The following is an 18893-nucleotide window of genomic DNA, read 5'->3' as shown; positions in this document are numbered from 1 at the left end:
TAGGATTAGTCTAATAAAATCGTTTAGATATCTCTTCCAAGAAATAAAGAGTAAAGAAAAGAGTGAAAGAAAGAAAGAGGGCAGCTAGTGCAGTGAATTTGTATGGCTTTTCATTTCACTTTTGCTACAAAATTCATGTTCCCAAATACATCCCATTTGCTGGCCCTTTTTTTTTTGCCGCCTGTCCCCAGATGTGCCCAGTCAGCACGGCTGGGGATAGGCTAATTAAAAAAAATTGTGGGCCGCTGACCCACTGACATTTTTGCAGAGTTTCTGACAATTCGTTCTGCGGCCTTGCCCAATCAGCACGGCAGGTATAAAATGAGAAATGGTGTGTATCAGAGATACATTTGTGCGATGTTTTTTTTTTTACATATATTCTAAGCAATTAGCCTAAAACCTAAAACAACAGCACTGGATCAAAAACTGACTTTTTTTTTCTTTAGTGGAGTTCTTGCATTAGCACTTGCCCTTATCTTTTTTCTTTTTTCTTTTGGGTCCCGTTTCTTTCTTTCTCCAAACCTGCGTTCTATATCGATCCCAGTATACTTCTCTCTATATTTTTTTTTGCCAGTAACGATACATTATATAACTTACTCTATCCTAATTTAAGGGGAGGGGGAGCCTAAGGAAACTTGTGTTAGGGGCTAATGAATATACAGTTCCAATTAGACCAAGAGATTGCTATGGCACTACCTCTAGATTTTTTTTGCTGCAGGTGAGGTTTGAACCCTCACCTACAGCTCAAGGAGGGACTTAAATCCCTGGTGGCCACTGAGCTTAGCTCGGTGGTTATATAGTTCTCTCTACTCGTGTCATTGTTTTCCCGCAAATCTTCAAGAGTTTTTCATCCAGAGTACGGCAATTGTAGAAAAATCAATTTCAGCAATCAGCATGGTCCCCTCATGCCCAGAGCCAGATGTTGCAATAATTTCACCGGACTGCTCATCAAAGGGGAACGAAGAGAATAAGAATAACCAGTCACACGCATTTGTCAATGATATTATTGTGTTCCTTCAAAAATTTACTTCTCGCAGCCATCATAATTCATAACCCAATAAGATAATAAAGGCCTGGTCTTGTTTCTGGCTATGAGGAATAGATTATTGCAAGAGAGGCACATCAAATACCTGGTTATCAGCTGCCCTGTAAAATTCAGGTAGAAAGCTTTCAGAAATTTGAAAAAAAAAATGATGGGGTGATAGATGAAAAGAATGGCACGGGAGAAAACATGAATTTCAGTTCTTTATTATCTTCAAAGCAAAGAAAGTGCATGCCAAGTCATTTGAACACTTCTAATCAAGAAAATTTCCATGCATCACCAACAATTACTTATTGACCACTACAAAATTGAACCAACAGTGTCGAATTTCCAGAGGCTATACAGTTTTTTTTTTTTTTTTCCATAGGCAGTACAGTTTTTATTATAAAATCATCTTGAAATGCTGACGACCACTGGAATATAAAGCACGCTTTCACATAACTGCAACTTTCAATTCTTTTTCTTCCAAAGAAGTCAACCTTTCAGCATTTTACCAACATGAACCAAATGACTGCTTCCTCTTTTGTCACTTCAGACGATGAAGGAGGCACCTGAGCCATTTCAGTGAAATGAAGAACAAGTACAGTTTAGGGAGGAGCACAAAACGCAACGAATGAATGCTCTAGTTGGGATCATTATTGGGGTTGCCCCCCCCCCCCCCCCCGGCGCGGCGGCAAATGTTTCTCAAAGTTCTCAAAACTGGGCAAGTGCACCTTCTTTTAGTGAAAAGACCATCATCATCTACTGTTAAATTTTGCCAGTGTTCATTAAATGGTTGTCCTGTAAAAATTAACTTTGCACGTTGATAAAGACAGATACTTCCCTAGCTCTTTGCTCCAATTCCCACAACATTTCTCCTGTACTCTCATCATGTTGAAGGCCCCAGGGCAGCATATTAGATGATGCTCAAATCACAGAATATGCGAACAAAGAAAAACATGCACAAGGAAAAGTACAACTACACAGAAGAAGAAGGAAAAAAAAAAAGAAAAAAGAAACCGAGCAAATTAAGAAACCTCTCGCTATATACAACATTGTGAGTTCCAGGAAGCGAATGTCATGACATATTCCTATTCCAATACGGCCAACATCTGAATTTGAAAGGGAAAAACCAAGTCGGTTAGCCACTGACTGAAGCTCGCTCCAAACGACAACAATGTATAGTTCGACAAAACTAAACTGGACTAAAATTTCAATAAGCTTAATTCCAAAGATGACAGTCGACGACAATCATTTGGCCACCAAACAACAGAAGCAAAACATAATTGGAGCATTAACAACTAAGAAAAAAGGTGTACTTGTGTCAACTACAGTTGGTTCCTCTCCTGCAGTAAAGGTATCTGACTCCTTAATTAAAGGAATTCTCTCCAGGCGCATTCATATCAAACAAGTGCATCTGCAAGACAGTGTTCTCATTAGTGTCTGGTGAAGATGACCATTTCTTGACACATCCTTCCAATCCTTCAGGTTCCCTATCACACGCTCTATGCATGCTTACTTTCCTATGTTTCCTATGAGGGGATTTCAATGGGATCAGTTGTGGGGGTTAAGCAGATGTTTTCAATTAGTGGGGGATCATTTGGGTACGGTAATGATGATGCTTATTTTGCTTATTCAATCAAAATGCACTAACGAAGTGCTTTTCTGTACGAGAGTGAATCGGCTTCAACGGACAGTACGGAAGTTGACAAGAATAATTGAGCAGAGTCAGAGGATTAAAGGTTTCCAGAAACATTTCTGGAGCAGCCTCCAGAAACTGCAGAATGGCCTGTGGAGATTCCATTTCACAGACGGATGGAACTTTCGACGTTAACTGTTATGACACACTGGATGGATGCTTCGATGCTCAGTTAGTTAAAGACAAAAATATTCTTTTATCATTGTGTTTCAAGTTTTTCCTTCCCTTCTCGGAAGTTTATCAAAGCATGCCTAAAATTTTCAGACTTCCGGATGCTCTCGTGACTCTGCAAGTCTATTACCATCAAGCTATGGGAATTGATTAATGCAGTAGGAGGCATTATTCGCCTTCCGTTTGCTTAATTTGATGCTTAAAACTTTTTATATGGTATAGAATTAAGAATATTGAGCATAATAATAATAAAGAAAAAAGGCAGGTCCTAGTAAATGTGTTACAACTAAGCATTATTTTTGCGAAGTCAATTGCTGGAGCACCAAATAAGTCATCTCTTTAACTTTTTACACTATCAAATTTCGCCCAGGTTTTATAACCCTTCCTCAATCGACCAAAATCTTGAAAATCAAATTACTCGTCATACAACACTAAATATAAGAATGCCTGCCAGAATACTTTGTTATCCTGTGAACCCGATCCATCTCGCAGATCATTAAGTTTGACCGCCTATCATCCATGATGTCCAAAGAAGAAGTTCCAAGATGTGCTGCTAAGTAGGACAGGACAGGCTCCAAAAGGCACTCAATTATGTCTTCAGGGGAGCCTTCTTTTCTCTGTCAGATATTCTAGCAGGAGCATTGGAATGTGATTTAAAGCGACCTCTTCCACCATCTTCCCTCTCCTGCACAAATTCAAGTCCAATCTTCGGTTAATGCTCCTGGTGTTCCATCGTGCTTTAGAAACAAGGCAGGTGATTCTAGAACGCTGAATGTCAACTAACACGCGAGAATGATACCAAATGAATGACCAACTACCTGGATAAGTAACTCGTACTCTTCAGCCAATTCAAATGGAAACTCAATGCAAATATTGTGGGGTCTTTTTTTCTTTTTTTGGCAACTACATCTGAAGAAGCCTCTCTATGACAGTACTATGTCTAAATCTAGAAGCAGCTTTGTAAAATCCAATTACCAGTAAAAAGTAACAGGTAGGTTCTAGTTTATGTTGCTTTCCTCAGCAGAGAAAATCATTTGGAGCTTTCATGACATCTTATGTTGTTTCCAAAAACAAAATAATTCAGTAGTCAAACTTATTGTCCTGCCTCCTTCCACCATTTAAGCTATCAACTTTATCTTGAAGGTCATACGCTAAGAACAGAACAGCTAAAATACCTTTTTCTTAACGATCTGTACAACATCCTCGTCCTGAAGAACATGACCGAGGCCACAGTGCTGTGGGTAGTGCCTTGCGCTTGTGCCCCACACCAAGACATACTTCACGTCCTTCACTAGGCTCCGATGTATATGATTACAAAAGTCCTCAACTGTACAGCCCCCTCTATCCTGAATCAAGCCAACACAACCCAGACCTATGGCATATTAGAATCCATCCCCACAACAATTGTCCGGGACCCACAAATAATAGATTGGGACACCTCTGACTTACAGAAGAAAGAACAACAGGATCAGTGAAATCTGGTTGCTGGCCTTGGGGCTTTGTATAAACCCTCACAAGACCCATCTCGTCCCACATTCTAGCAAGCACTCTGTCCAGATTGAGCTGCTCAATAAAAAATAAAAATGATAGAAACAAAGATCAATAATTTTCTAGTACTAGACCACTTCAACAACTTTGGTAATCATGCTTCATATCAGGAAAGCAAATTTAGAAGCATTACGCATACCTTCAAATTACAGCTAATCACAATGGAATTTGGTTGTCGTGCTAATCTGTCCACGTCGTCAATACCAACAACATCAATTTTATTGTAGACGTATACACATTTTATGTATTTGCGGTTTCCCTCGATGACATCTATCAGATCATCCACAGTGGCATCTTCACGAAACAAGACCTTACCAAGAAAAAAATGTCAGGTAATAGCTTATATGATGGCTTAAAGTATGAAAAAGTGATGTGAAAGAATCTTCTGCTACATAGTTTAATAGGGTTGGTATTTATCTCAGAAAAAACTGCAAAAATAGGTACAGAGGTTACACAATAAAACTTTCATTTTGATACTGTCCTCGCATCCGATGCAGATTGTTGTTTAACTCCAACAACAATTTTTCTCAAATGAAACATGCCCCTATAACAAAGTTAGCTGCTCTACAACACTTTCATAGTTTGTCAAAACCAAATTGTTCTTATCTTAGTTGCTTTTTTATGTTATTCTACTCATTTCACTAGGGGGCGGTGAAGCGAGATGACGTTAAATTTTGTTACCACATAGAATGTGAAATGATGAAGTAATTAAAGTTAAGTTCCAAAGAATTGCACACCCATAGCCACTGGGTATATAGATCACTCAAGACTGGCAAAAGAACAGGACACAAAGACAGATGATTTTAAACAGAGAAAACTCAAGCAGAGGGCAACACATGGTATCAAACTTAAGCAAACAAAATATGGCAAGGCAGCAGATGAGCACTCATCTGGAAGTCAACAAAGAAGCAACACTGCATAAAGAACAAAAGCACACAAACACATAATGTAATGGTTTGCTGACAATTTCCCTGCGCCTGAGAAACTGTTCCAACTTCTTTTGAGTCGTGGATATAAACAAAAGCATACAATGACTTGTCCTACAACTTCAAAATTCATGTACCCAAGAGTCAAGACAACATGCTTTTGTACACATTCGGTACTATGATTGATCCTAGCTACATAGTGAATAATATACTAAGACAAAATACCTCTGCATTGTGTATCTTGTATTCATGCAAAATTTGATAACACAGCTTCTCATCAACATGAGTCAAAGGCAGAGTGCTGTTGAATGAAATTCCACCAGTCTTTTTCTTTTTGAAGTATATCTGTCAAGAACCAAACCAAACATCAAGGCTAAGAAGATCCAGGACACATGCTAACATATTTTGGAAAATTTAAAAGCAGAAAGCAGGTGATGCTTTAAGTCTTATAAAGTATGCAAAACTATAATTATTTTAGACTTGCTACCAAGGGATAGTTCTCCGTTTTGTTCAAATAGCATATCAAACCCAAAGAAAAAGACAAGAAAAAAAGACGATCAGCAAATTGTGGCCAGAAAAAGCAATACATTACTTGAGGAGGTCTCTTGTTCAAGCGCAAGCCCACAGCTTCCAGCTCCTTCGTTAAGATTTGCCTATGCCCTTCACTCTAACATTCAAACAATTATTTGACATTCCAGATAAGCAACACTCAAACAATACACATACAGGAGATAACATTTCACGTAACAAGGATAAATTGCTCCACTACTTACAGGAGTGAAGAAGCAACTACAAAATTTCAACAAAACTTCAAAAATCAGACAAAGGTTAACCAGTCTTTCAATGAATGCAAAATACAAGTGCATATGTAATCTACATCGCATGAAGGATTAGTGTCCTTAACAACTTCTCTCCCTGTCACCAAACCAAAGATGAAAGGGTGTGGGAGTGGGAAAGAAAAAACTCCACAATCAAAGGTTAAGCAAATGAGGCAGCTTTCCAGTCTTCATTAATAAGATGCTACACAGCACGACCAGACTGGAGTTCTATGAACAACATGATATGCTGCAAAAATCCAAGCAGATAACAGCAGTAGAAAGATTAAGTCATGAACAACCATTCAGCTGACATAAGGAAACATCTTTAGAGCAGGCTATCACGAGGTTATTCCTTTAAAACATGTCTGTACAACACGCATGTTACCAATTAATTAAAGGAGAGAAGAAGCTCCAAAAGAGTGGGAGGAAACAAAGTTTTTTTTTAAAATAAAATAAAGCTTCATGCCGAAGTCCTAGAAGAAATTAAGGGATTCAGTTCCCAATTAAGCTTCCATTCTATATTCCGAGAGAATGAGAAAAGCAATGCAACAGACACATAAAAAACATAATTACACACTTCAGATATGCAGTCTGAGGCAGTCAACTAGCATCTATAGACCTGGTGATTAGTAGGACACTTGAGGAACTACAGTATTGATTTAAGAAGACGTAGAAACTGAAACAACATTTTCACACTACTAAACCTTATCATGATATAATTACGATGAAAGAGATCAAAACTTACTTTTGAAGCATCAAGGACCATGAGGACAAGGTCCGAGGATTTTGAAACTGCAATAACCTGGGATTCAAAGTTCAAAAACATCAGATTTTATGCCAGATTAGAGCAAATTACTTGCGTAGCCACTGAACTTTTCGAATAGTTGAGTTTTGGTCACTCAATTATTAATAATATGTTTTTACCCACTGAACTATTAAAAGTGTAAATTTTGGACCATTCCGTCTGATTCCGCCGTTAACTCTGCCAGATTTAAGGGTCCATACAATATACAAGGCATACACTATTAATAGTTAGATCTGCCAGAGTCAATGTGGAATCAGACGGAATAGCCCAAAATTTACACTTTTGATAGTTCAGTGTGTAAAAACTTACTATTGATAGTTGAGTGGCCAAATCTTGACTATTCAAAAAGTTCAACAGCTACCTGGATAATTTGCTCCCCAGATTATTATATTATCCACAATACTCTTGTACACGACACGACAAAGAAGTCAAAGGAAAAAGTTGAAGATCTTTGCTTGACAAGAACTATAGATACCAACAAAAAATGTCAAATTTAAATAGCCTCAAAATGATGAACTAGAAATCTCAATATTTGACTAAATACAGATAATGGCCCTTACCTGCCTACCACGCCCCTTGCCTTCAGATGCACCTTCAATAATTCCAGGGAGATCAAGTAGCTGAATTTTAGTGTCATTATAGTGGATAATGCCAGGTATGCAGGTAAGAGTGGTAAACTCGTATGATGCAGCCTCAGAATGAGTTCCCGTTAACATTGTTAGCAGCGTAGATTTTCCTACACTGGCAATCACAACAGAAGTAAAAAAGCTCCAAGGCGCAAAACAGCAAGAGCTAGTTTCTACAGAACACACCCAAAAACAAACTAAAATGATAAAAAAAAAATCAAGCCAATTTGATATTCTAACTAATAAATTAATCAAAATATGGAAGCTTTGCATCGAAGATAAAGTTCCATAAATAATTCAGCTTGATTTCAGATAAACAAAAATAGCAAACCTTGGAAATCCTATAAGGGCTACACGTCCATGGCCATATTTTGTGACTTCAAAACCCTCTCCAGCTCCGCTAGAACCCTGGTAGTCATTAAAAAGAATTCAAGAAAAACAACTCCACTACAATCAAGCCGCACTAAAATAAAATCACTATAAAAATGGCAACTTATTATTCGTAATTGAAGACATAAAATGAGTAAGATAACTAAGACTTCATACTTTTGGAGGCTCCAACAGTTGTGTCCTTAGCTTTGCTATCTTGGCCTTGAGCTGACCCAGATGATATTCTGTATTATTGCAAGCAACACAAAGAAAAGGGGAAAAATTATGCACTCAATCTGCTTAGAAAACACTCCAGGGGACGGAAAAAAGAATTCTGCAAATTGAAGAAGTAAAAGCATCAATCCCCGAAAAAGTATTAACATAACATGATTCAAGAACACGAACCTGTAGCTTTATTTTTCTGGGTTCGGGCCATCTCGGCCTCAATTTCTTTAATCTTTTCTATGATCCCCATGGTTGCTAAATATTACCTGTCAAGTGAAATAGCAGAAAAAGATAGTTAATTTCGTAAAAAGGAAATGACCCCAGATTTAAATGAAGGAACATACGCATAAAGATCTTAAATCAATCAGCTGCTTCTAACAACATCTTTTTCAATACACAATTATTTCATATGTATGTTTTTCAATTCTCAAGCGTTCAACAACACTATCCATAAATGGAACTTACTAGCTTACGATGGAGGTTGCAAGCTAGAAAGTGGGTCGAGGACGAAACGTATATAGGGTGTCGTTTGGGGGCTGCAAAAAATTATGAATATGCTATGCAAGATGACCAGAGTAGACACCACTCGGAGACTGAGACGAAGGGGTTGTGCCTTGTGACTACACGGGCCGGGCTTCGAAGAGAAAACGCTAAACCTCCACTGGCAGGCCCAAAGTCCAATCATACGACCGGTCCGTGCTACTCTGATGGAACGGGCCATTTTTCGCTTGTACACTATAAAATGAAGGTGCTTGTTCTAAAATTTAAACACTTTTTTCAATTAACTTCTATATCGCAGGTGTTCTTACCATAGAGTGAATAAGCTATTGAGCCATTCATTTAGTGGTAAAGGTTAGGATCCATAATTCAGAGATTTTGCTTGACTATAAGTTATGGCTTGTCTAGATTGCCATTTTTTGTAGTTTTTATAGAAAAATATACTGTGATGATTTAATATATATGAGATAAAAAATAATTTAAAAATATGTTCACGAAAAATATAAATTTTTTTTGAAAAAAATAAATTTCCAAATAGTTTTTTATTATACTACCACTACGTAATAATCTTATTTTTAAAAAAAGAGTAAATAAACAAAAGTTCCGCGATAAAATTTCACTAAAATCATCCATAGAAAACAATTTTCCAGACAGATATATGAAAATCGAGAGCTAACTTCAAAAGATTTCGTTAAGCACACAATTCGACTAAAGCAAAAGCACAACAACAAACCCGATAATTAAAGTTGGGGGGCGGGGGGCGGGGTACTTCAGGCGCAGGGGATTAGTCGGACCCCGTAAGAATTGACCCGAACACCCCTGTATTGACAAAAAAAAAAAAAAAAAACCGATAATTAAAGTCCAAATTAAAATATACATTGCAGATCTTCAGTTTGGGATCACGCGAGCCATGTGTATTAAAAATATCCAAGGGATCAGGTTTGTTGGATTAATGCTTATTTTCCTATTTCTTTTTTCTTTTTTTTCTAAAGCCACATTCAGCGAATGCAAAGGCAAACTAGACTTAAATTGACATTGAATTTTGAAGAATTATATTAATCTTTTTGGCCAGTTATATAAAATCCTGTTATTTCGCGGTATCTAACTATCTAAGTTGTTATCAAGAAGACCTATTATTTTTGTTTAATCAGACCCGTGCGATTTATGGCTTCGGCTACCAAAAGAGCGAGGTTCTATAATGTGGAGTTCTGGACTTACGATTTATAAAGCAAAATAGTAATTTAGTCCCTAAACTAGTTTACTAAAGTCAATATAGTCTGAAAACTTTATTATGAGACAGTTTAGTCCCTCAAGTATTTTAATAAAGCCGAAATAGTCCTTAAATTTTATTATGAGCTAATTTTGTCCTCAACTACCTTACTTAAGCTGAAATAGTCCTTTAACTATATTTATGTAGCCAATTTAATTCTTATTTGGCAGATCCACTCAATTTTCCAACTTTCTACACCAACAATAAGGAGTAAAATATAAAATTTGATCATTGCCCTTATTGAAACAATAGAAAAACACATATTTGTTCAAAAATCAACAAAGAAATTGAATCACATGGGGAAAAGGAAAATAGAGCTTCTTAGGGAAAGAAAAATAGAGTTGATGACCCCAAAAAAATTTCACATGGATCCAACTCACTTCATTAAATGGAGAAAAGGGAAAACAACATAACAGGAGTATGCAAAAAACTAGAAGAAAAGAGGGTGCCAATATTACCCTTTTAAGAAAAGAGATCAATTTTATTTTTTTTTTTGGCTTTCAACATGATCCAATTTTGTTGTCAAATTCTCAACAAATATTTGTTTTCCTATCACTTTAATAAGGATTATAGCTACATCTGCTATTTTACCCTCAGTTCTAGGTGCCAAAAAAAGATCAATTAGGTACATCAGCCAAATAAGGATCAAACTGACCATCCAAATATAGCCAAGGAACTATTTCTATTTAAGTAAAATAGTTAAGGGACTAAATTGGCTGATGATAAAAGTTTAAGGGCTATTTCCACTTTATTAACATAATTGATGATGGACTAAACCGGTTCATAATAAAGTTTAAGGCCTACTTTGATTTTAGCAAAGTAGATTATGAACTACCTTGGTGTTTTGCTCCGAGTTATAATTGAGTTGTAAAAGAAATCAATAATGTTTAGCTTATATTACATCACATGCACGTGGATAACTGTGTACCTGCTTGAATACACGCACACAAAAATAGCCATTGTTTATCAAAGTATTTTTACGTGAATTTCTGTGCATGTAAATATTGCTATGTAATTTTAATTTCTGATTACCATAGTAAAAGTAGTTTCAAACCACCTTTACGCCAAAAAGGGCAAAAAAAAAAGCACTAAAAAATTGTAGAACGTAATGCCAAAGTTTGGTCCGGTGGTGATTCAGTTCCCTCCGAATTATTCCTAGACCTCCTTAGATCCGCCCCCTCCCCCTAACGTAAAATAGATTAAGTGATACAACAGTAGTTGTTTCCGAAAAAAAGTAATGCCAAAGTTTGAGTTTGGGTTTGGGCGTGGTCTTTCAGCAAAATTGATCTAGACTAACCGAAGTGTATCAAATACATAACAATCGTTAAAGTCATGCGGTAAAAGCCTCTGCAAGTGCTCATACGAAACACATCCGCTCAAGGCTACCCACTTCGGTGGATCTAAATCCAATAAAGCCTCTGTAAAGACTAACCGAAGTGTTATCGGGTCTCTAACATGCGGGTCATCAATCATAAGTACTCCATAAACCGCCCAGACCACGACTGCGGGGCGCTGGCATGTCAGCATGCACGATCGCTATCCCCATTACAGATAAATAAGCAGCAACACAAGTAAGTGGGAAACTAAACAAACTGGAGCACCCAAATGAACGAGTGAGGCAGAGGGCCGTTCACATGAAAGAAAACATTTTCCCTTTCTTCTTTTCTCTCTTTTCCGAGGGGGAAAGAGAAAGAGGGGTCTTATGGGGGGGGCGAAAGGCTTGAGCTTCTAACAGAGAAGAGGCTCAATAAAGAATCAAACTCAGTACATAATTCAAAGCAGTGCCTGACTATTGACTTAATAGAAACCTTTTAAGCTACTACTTATTTACAGTGCTACAAGTAACCCGATCTAGTCTCATGTACACTTCTATCACTACCACCACTTTGTCCAGTGAACTTGCTTGAGCTGAAATTTGCTGGAACTTGTGCTTGCATTTCAGCTAGCTCTCTCACTCGTAAGAGAATTGGAGCTGGAATTGGAATTGAAGCATGTTTCCGGGCATTGTGCATCTGCATATTTACCGAAAGAATTCCGTAAAAGGGAAGCAATCAATTTTGAATTACCATGGATACAAAGGCAGAAGGCTGAAGTATTTTTGCATGTAGAAGTGAAAAATGTACACAAACCCACAACAGACAACCTCGTAAGAGGTCAAAAATGAAAAACCACCTCTCATACTCATAGCGCCAGCATCTTATCTTAATCAAACTATCAAAAATAGGAGTTAAACATGGGCTCACCCCTTTTTCTGCAGGCAATTGTGAAAAGCTAGCTCTCAAGAGATTCCTCCACTTGTCCTGCACCATGGCAACTAAATTTAGTACAGCAGTTGACTTCAAACTGATACCCATCTCAACAAATCAGCAATTTCTAAAATTGCTTCCGCTTGATGAGACATTCACATCACCTACCTTTAGATCAACTGAAGTTCTGTAAGAATATGATGCAAAAGCAAGCCGTTTAATTTCAGACCACCTACCAGCACCATATCTAGCTACACCCTCAACTAGCTTAACAACCTCAGTTAGAGACCAAGGCCTATGATGCTTCCTCCTCATTCCCCCTGAAGATGCCGGTACAGTACCCATATTATCATCTGAATTATCCTCAAAGGAGTCCATTCTTTTTAGCTCTACATATTTCTCCAGCTCCACCTCCTTCCTTTCCAGGTGATGGTTATCATTCTCAGAAGCAGCAGCAATCTAGGAAGTTAAATAGATTATAATATGAAAGAATAAGACATGTTAGAAGTACCTAACCCTTATGTGTCAAGTTACAAAATTGACCATGATGACTCAAAATCTTAAATTAGCTCAAAATTTTCCAAATATAACTAAACAGAAAATAGCTCTAAAACATCCTAAAACAGAGAATTAAATGGTGTTAAATGTTTATTCCTCCCAAAAAGGTCCACATGCAGTTTATTTGAATTCTTAAGTCAGTCAATTTTTATAAACTATCATCAATCATCAATTGCTCCAAGTTCAAATATAAAGGCCTAGATTTCTTTATTTCTTCCAAATGGTCCAAGATCAAATCTTACAAATCCACGAGTGCCATGGCCAAAATGAATCAAACTTCGTGACTTAGGAGTCAGAAGCCAATAGAAGCAATCAAGGATAAAGACCATAATCTTCATGCCGTATAGAATTCACTCACAGGCTGTTGATTCCATCCAGGGGACAAACTCGATTTCAGGACTTCATTTTGCATTTCATCCTGTGGTGCTGGTCCAGGTTCGCCAAGGGCCCTCCTTACCGTTCTAGTGGCGAGACCAATGCCACTAGGCTGAAGTTTTTACATTTGCAACTTAAAAAGAATTAGAGACAGGATAATGTTTGCAAATTAATAAGTTGCAATGTTCAACCATTTGCTTAAGTTTCAACAATGGTAACTTCAACAGTATTAACTAGCCAACAGAAAAGTATGATAACGAGTAATAAGATGTCATAAAGTTTCTAAAATTTGGGACTTCCAAAGCATTAGCAACTGAATATAACGAATAACTAGTAACTTCAACTGTGGGCTGAGGTTTCTGGAAGGAAACTCCAAAAGTATTTTGGTTCACCAGCATGAATAACAATTAACCATTTCAACAATGCAAGCCTCTTCCTAAAAAGAGTTTAATAGAACCACAACAAATTGGATATTCAGCTAAAACCATGTTAACCATTCTCAGCTAAGCAACATTACAGGCCAAAGCCAATTACTGATGTTCCCCCTTTTTCTCACGAAGAATGTTGGAGGAAATAGTTTGTGAGCACTGTTCACTTATTGACAAGAACGTAAAGGTGCAACGTAAACCCAGAGATTCCGCCAAATAACTTAAACTAGATGAAGTTCATCTTTGATCAAATTCATGAAGAAATAAACAAAATCTTTAAACTATAGGGTTTAAAGGAAACAAACACAATCTTTAAACTATAGGGTTTAAAGGAAACAAACAAAATCTTCCACAGAAATAAGACATGTTTTGCCTCAAAGACATCCTATCACCTTACCATGAAAGGCATGAAATTCTCCCTTGGACGCCCTTTTCGAACTCGAGAAACATATGGAACTTGAACCCCAGAACCTCCCAGTGAATCTTGCCTTGTAACCATAGGTCTCCCGGCCAACCGAACATTCTGAACAGGCATTGTACAAGCTTTTGAACATGACTGCCTATGTTCAAAACTCTTAACAACAGAGACTAACCTTCCACTAGAGCCCCTAGATTCCTCCTCAGACATTTCTTCGATGTATCTCTTTGTGGGCTTCCGGACCCTTTTGGCTGTTCTTTGTTCCAAGCTAGGATCTTCTCTAACAGAATCATGTTCCAGTAGAAGAGACTCTGTTTTTCTGTCATCAAAATTTGGGTTGCTATCTGCTAGCCTATTGAGTCCATTGGTTGGACCTCCAGCGGTCTCACTTGCCACTCCAACCACAAGATCCTTATACACAGCACTTTTCTTGCGGTTTTCTTTTTTATCTTTCTTTAACACTTCATTATCTTTGATCATAAAAGCTGTAGTTGAAAAATCACATGAATTAGTCAATCCCATGGAGATCCTCCTCTTAAGCCACCGTTTATCTTTGACAAATGTTTCTCTTCCAAATGTTGCTCTGAAAGTTTCTTGGAGTTCCTTGACCGTCAGATTATCCAAGCATATCTCTCCTTTTAACTTCGAAAAGTCAGGCTTCCCTGTAGTAGCAAGATCAGTTCTCGAAGACCAATTTTCAACCAATCCACCTTCTGACCCTGGACATCCCACAGCACTCATAGGCTGACTAATACTGTTTCCAGCTGATGCTGAAGCCATTTGGCAGGGAATTTCCTACAAAAAACTTAACATAAGGTCTTCTAACCAGTCCAAGAGAAACATTACCAGAAAAAGCAAGAGTGAGGTTCTTTTATTGCCAAATGCCAATCCTGGACAAGTATATCTTGGAAATAATAATTAAAAGCCTGGTGACATTATCAGTGCAATGCCGTTTTGGCATTTACAGTAAAGGAGAAAACAGAAGAAAAATGATAAACAGAATGTTCCAAGTCATGACATGTTGAATCAATTCAGTATCAAGAACATGTGGATAAGATAGAAAACCTTACATTAACCACTAAAATAATCACCATTGTAATTCACAAAACAATGTGTAAAGAATGACCATAAAGAAATAACAGCATCAAAGGTACCTCTGGCTGGATGATTTTCTTCCCCAGATCGACTGCAGCATCAAGTTGAACACTTGAAATACCTGCACCAACCTCAAGGTTTTCAGATTGCAAAATATACCTGCCAAACTTTTCTCCTTTCAAAGCAACAAAGATGAGCATGAAAAAAAGTACCAAATACAAAAGCTTAGACATAATATCAGAGATTAAGCCAGTAAAAGTTAAAACACATTCTGATCAGATGTCAAACTTAAAAAATAACATTTTACAATTTCAGAATGCATAATCTCATCAAATCAAGTGCGTTAACAAATTACAAGGAAACCTTCAAATTAAACAAGCACAGAAGTTTGATATAAATGTGCATGTTTAAAAAGTCATATTGCCTGCACGGGCAGAATATTCAATTATGAAATACAGTACTGCTTGCTAGCATTCTTGTTGACCTTCTGAGGATTGAACATGATTTTTCTGCAAGGGACATCCTTCAGTTTTGATGCATTCTATTGGCTGCTCACATTCTGCAGCACAATGTTCAGGCTTTTCATCTTCTAGCAAGTCCTCAACCACCAAAACTTCTTCATCTGTTGCCGGAACTAACCTCCCCTCACCATCAACCTAAATGTTAAATGAGCAATGACAAATGACTTTCCACTAAAGTGAACACCAAGAGGCAGAACAAATAAAGAGTTTAATGATGGACAACTAAAAGAATAACATGTTTAAAATGCACTTCATGAATATTGAGCCCCAGTAGATGCCCCTCACAGATGCTACTTTGTTACAGGATGCAGTGGACCTAATATTACCTAAATTTCCTGACCATTTCAAATTGAGCTATTATGAATCTCTGTTACCTATCCAATTGTACTAGTAGGTATTTTCCAGAGTTATGACATCTTAAATCATCAATTCACCCGAAGGCAAACATGACAGCAGGTTCCAAGAGGGGCAGAGGAGGAACAGTAGAAGATGAAAATGGGCTTCATCAGATCAATAAGCCACCTCCCAAATCCATTAGAGTTGCATACCAGATTATAGTAACAGTCATATTCACATATATGCCCATAGATGCATAGGAAAGCAAAATAGAAGCAATCTTTGCAATTCACAACCATAATACTAAAAAGAAGATTTAGACTTCTCATTGTCTAATGACCAAATTCAGCACCACAAACTAAGTCTCCAAAATTTAAATCCTTGCACCCAAAACTCATTCTCAAAATATGAATTAAATAACTTCATAAAACTAACTTCAAAAGCCGCCATAGTACTAAAGGCATAAATACGAAAGCACTGAGCTAATTCAAGACAATCCTTCAAAACAGAGTTGGTAAGTGAAAATTTCCAAAATATTAAGGTTCAAAATAGCCATTTTCATTACTATATAGCATGAAAAGTGTTTGTAAAATGAAGTAATTCCATTTTATTAAAAAATGAACCAACTTAATCATCTACACATGTCCTGGGCATGTACCCGAACAAGTTTATAGACAACAGGATCAGGCTCAGGATCAGGATCAGGATCAGAAATGTGCTTTAGAGATACGGGCTCAGACCCTGTTTCCTTGGCGATACCATCCTCAACCTTTGCTTCTTCATTAGCCTCCATGCTAACCACTGTCTCCATTGAAAATCCACCAAATCAAACTCAAAAGCACAAGCTGTAATTGGCCACAGACAAAATTCCAGAAACAAAGTTAGCCTTCTGATCAAGCCTCTAGAATGCAAACTGACACATGCACCATGCACAAATTCATACAGCAGAAAAACTTAATAAAAATTAACATTTTATGCAGGAACCCATAATTCGCATTTAACTTTCCAATCACAGTCCCATTTATCAGGTGTCCTCAAGTGCAAATTGAAGCATCTCAAGCAAGGTCTGCAGCAGCCAAAACCATGTTAACATAGACCAAAAGTATCAACATTTACGGAAACCTAATAAAACTGTCAAATACTTTGCAATTTAGAGTAAAAACATCAATATTACTGTAAATAAACAGTAAAATAAGACCCAAACTCCCGTCAAATTTTCCAACTACACAACACTAGGGACCTCAATTTTCAAACAATGATCAAGAGAATCACAAGAAAATTGAAGTGTGGCAAAACAATATTTTCATAACTGCATGGACTTAAATTCGAATAAAAAACTAAAGATTGAATCTTACCATAGAATTGAGTTAACAGCGACCGATCAGACTCCCCAATTCTGGTGCCGCAAATTTGTGCGCAAAATTCCTCTTCTCAATCCCAAAAGGAAGATAAAGCGAAAAGGTTTATCTTTAGTCTTCCCGATTAAAAAAAAATTGGCGGGGATGTTTTGATAGTTGTGGGTGTATAGGGTCATAAAATTAAAATCATGACAGAGAGAAAAAGATTTACCTTCTTCCACTGTTGGATGTATAAATATCGGAGAAACTATATATATCTTGATCGTGAAGAAAGAGAGAAAAGATGGAAAGAAATAAAAAAAAAAAAAAAAGGATTGTTAGATGAGGTTCTGACGGGGAATTGGAATTTAGTATTCAGGCTGAGGATTGCTCTTTATGTTTCTGTTTTTCCCCAGTAAGCCCAGGAGCTCACTCACAAAGCAACAAACACGCTTTCCGGAACCGAAATGCTGCTATTAAACTTGATTGGAATGTGATAGTTGGATTCGGATCGTCTGTGGTACAACCTCCCGCGGGTAAAACCGTAAAAGTGAGCAGGGCCGCAGGTGAAGTCCACGTCCCCACCTCTCCAGACTGTTGACATGTATGTACTGTTACTATATATTTCTCCCCAATCTCCCCTCCGGGTCCCATTGACTCCATCAGCTGCATTCCTTAGTATTTTATGATATATTTATTTATATTGTCCTCGAATTCTTTATTATATTTTTAAAAAATAATTTTACTTTAACCCTGCATTGTATATTAAAAAATATATTCACAAATATTAACTTCTGAATTTATCATTTTAGACCCAAAAAGGTCTGAGTTTAATATATCTAAATTTGGATCAAAGAAATAAATCAGACCTAATCATTGACATGTCTATTCACATAAATCTAAATTTGAATAAAAAAAAATAACTTAAATCCTATTCATTAACACGCCTATTCGCATAAATTATTTACCCACTAGTGCATTTCACCAGAGTATGACATGCCTAATCCCACAAATTGTTTACAGATCGAAATTTTCCAGACCCTATACATTAACAGGGCTATGCGCATTAATTGTTTACCTACGAGTGCATTTCACCACCATAAAAAGTTGTTTACCTACGAGTGCATTTCACTTAAACCCGTCCGTCGGTGTACTTGAAGGCCCGACAGGATAATGAATTTCATACTTCCACACATCAGTAGATTTAATAGCAAATTTAAACGACCTTCAAGGCACATGCCACTCCCGCTAATAGTGGAAAAAAAATTCTAACGCACCCTCGACCACAAGTAGTAACAAAATTCTAAATTCCCGGATGAATTAATAATAGAAGAAGAAATTCAAGGCGTCTTGTTTTCCAAGTAACAAAAAGGTTTTATAAACAGTAAAAGATTGAGATATCTTCCTCAGAAGACTCAACGATGGTGATAATTTTTTTATGAACACGCTTCTTACTGCCGGATTGAAACAATACGAAATCAAATATTAATTCCTAGGAGTTGATTTAAATTATTTTTGACTGGAATCCAAACGAACCAATAAAAAAAAAAAAAGCACCTTAAAGCACCAAGAGAAGGCCAATCAATTTCCAGCCCTCCACGCC

The 18893-nt window shown here is 37.1% G+C and overlaps 2 protein-coding genes across 8 annotated transcripts; both read right to left on the bottom strand.

Annotated features, from left to right (window-relative positions):
- Positions 1-3160: 3160 nt before the first annotated feature.
- LOC113742742 (developmentally-regulated G-protein 2) lies at positions 3161-8828 on the bottom strand. Of its 2 annotated transcripts, none has more exons than XM_027270683.2 (12): positions 8674-8828; positions 8389-8474; positions 8161-8228; positions 7946-8022; positions 7549-7729; positions 6929-6985; positions 5958-6032; positions 5591-5710; positions 4579-4749; positions 4341-4454; positions 4067-4237; positions 3161-3576 (listed from the first exon to the last, which is right to left on the bottom strand). In XM_027270683.2, exons 2-12 carry the CDS (start codon positions 8456-8458, stop codon positions 3481-3483), a joined length of 1200 nt encoding a protein of 399 aa, XP_027126484.1. In that variant the 5' UTR covers positions 8459-8474; positions 8674-8828; the 3' UTR covers positions 3161-3480. The 2 variants fall into 2 exon arrangements, with proteins under 2 accessions (XP_027126484.1, XP_071903044.1); XM_072046943.1 differs by lacking the exon at positions 8674-8828 and adding an exon at positions 8553-8585.
- A 2783-nt stretch (positions 8829-11611) lies between these two features.
- LOC113741888 (uncharacterized) lies at positions 11612-17861 on the bottom strand. 6 transcript variants are annotated; one of them, XM_072046939.1, is made up of 11 exons: positions 17523-17858; positions 17309-17380; positions 16923-17019; positions 16612-16798; positions 15581-15752; positions 15156-15217; positions 13981-14796; positions 13139-13267; positions 12391-12681; positions 12220-12276; positions 11612-11988 (listed from the first exon to the last, which is right to left on the bottom strand). In XM_072046939.1, exons 4-11 carry the CDS (start codon positions 16762-16764, stop codon positions 11812-11814), a joined length of 1857 nt encoding a protein of 618 aa, XP_071903040.1. In that variant the 5' UTR covers positions 16765-16798; positions 16923-17019; positions 17309-17380; positions 17523-17858; the 3' UTR covers positions 11612-11811. The 6 variants fall into 6 exon arrangements, with proteins under 6 accessions (XP_071903040.1, XP_071903041.1, XP_027125345.1 ...); XM_072046940.1 differs by having other exon boundaries at positions 17309-17858; XM_027269544.2 differs by lacking the exon at positions 16923-17019.
- Positions 17862-18893: the final 1032 nt, after the last annotated feature.

Source organism: Coffea arabica, chromosome 4e (genome assembly GCF_036785885.1).
Source record: "Coffea arabica cultivar ET-39 chromosome 4e, Coffea Arabica ET-39 HiFi, whole genome shotgun sequence".
NCBI classification, from domain to species: Eukaryota; Viridiplantae; Streptophyta; class Magnoliopsida; order Gentianales; family Rubiaceae; genus Coffea; species Coffea arabica.
Note: the sequence above shows the minus strand (reverse complement) of the source record. Positions and strands in the feature narration are given on the sequence as shown.

Bases quoted from the DNA above. Each gene is read 5' to 3' on its own strand.
- LOC113742742 (XM_027270683.2), bottom strand. From the start codon at position 8,458: ATGGGGATCATAGAAAAGATTAAAGAAATTGAGGCCGAGATGGCCCGA. The intron at 5,711-5,957 runs GTAATGTATTGC...GGTTCTTGACAG, and splicing joins TGAACAAGAGACCTCCTCAA to ATATACTTCAAAAAGAAAAA. The intron at 3,577-4,066 runs GTATTTTAGCTG...GAATTTGTGCAG, and splicing joins TACAGATCGTTAAGAAAAAG to GAGAGGGAAGATGGTGGAAG.
- LOC113741888 (XM_072046940.1), bottom strand. From the start codon at position 16,764: ATGGAGACAGTGGTTAGCATGGAGGCTAATGAAGAAGCAAAGGTTGAG. The intron at 13,268-13,980 runs GTAAGGTGATAG...TAAAAACTTCAG, and splicing joins AGAATTTCATGCCTTTCATG to CCTAGTGGCATTGGTCTCGC. The intron at 12,277-12,390 runs GTAGGTGATGTG...GCCATGGTGCAG, and splicing joins GAACTTCAGTTGATCTAAAG to GACAAGTGGAGGAATCTCTT.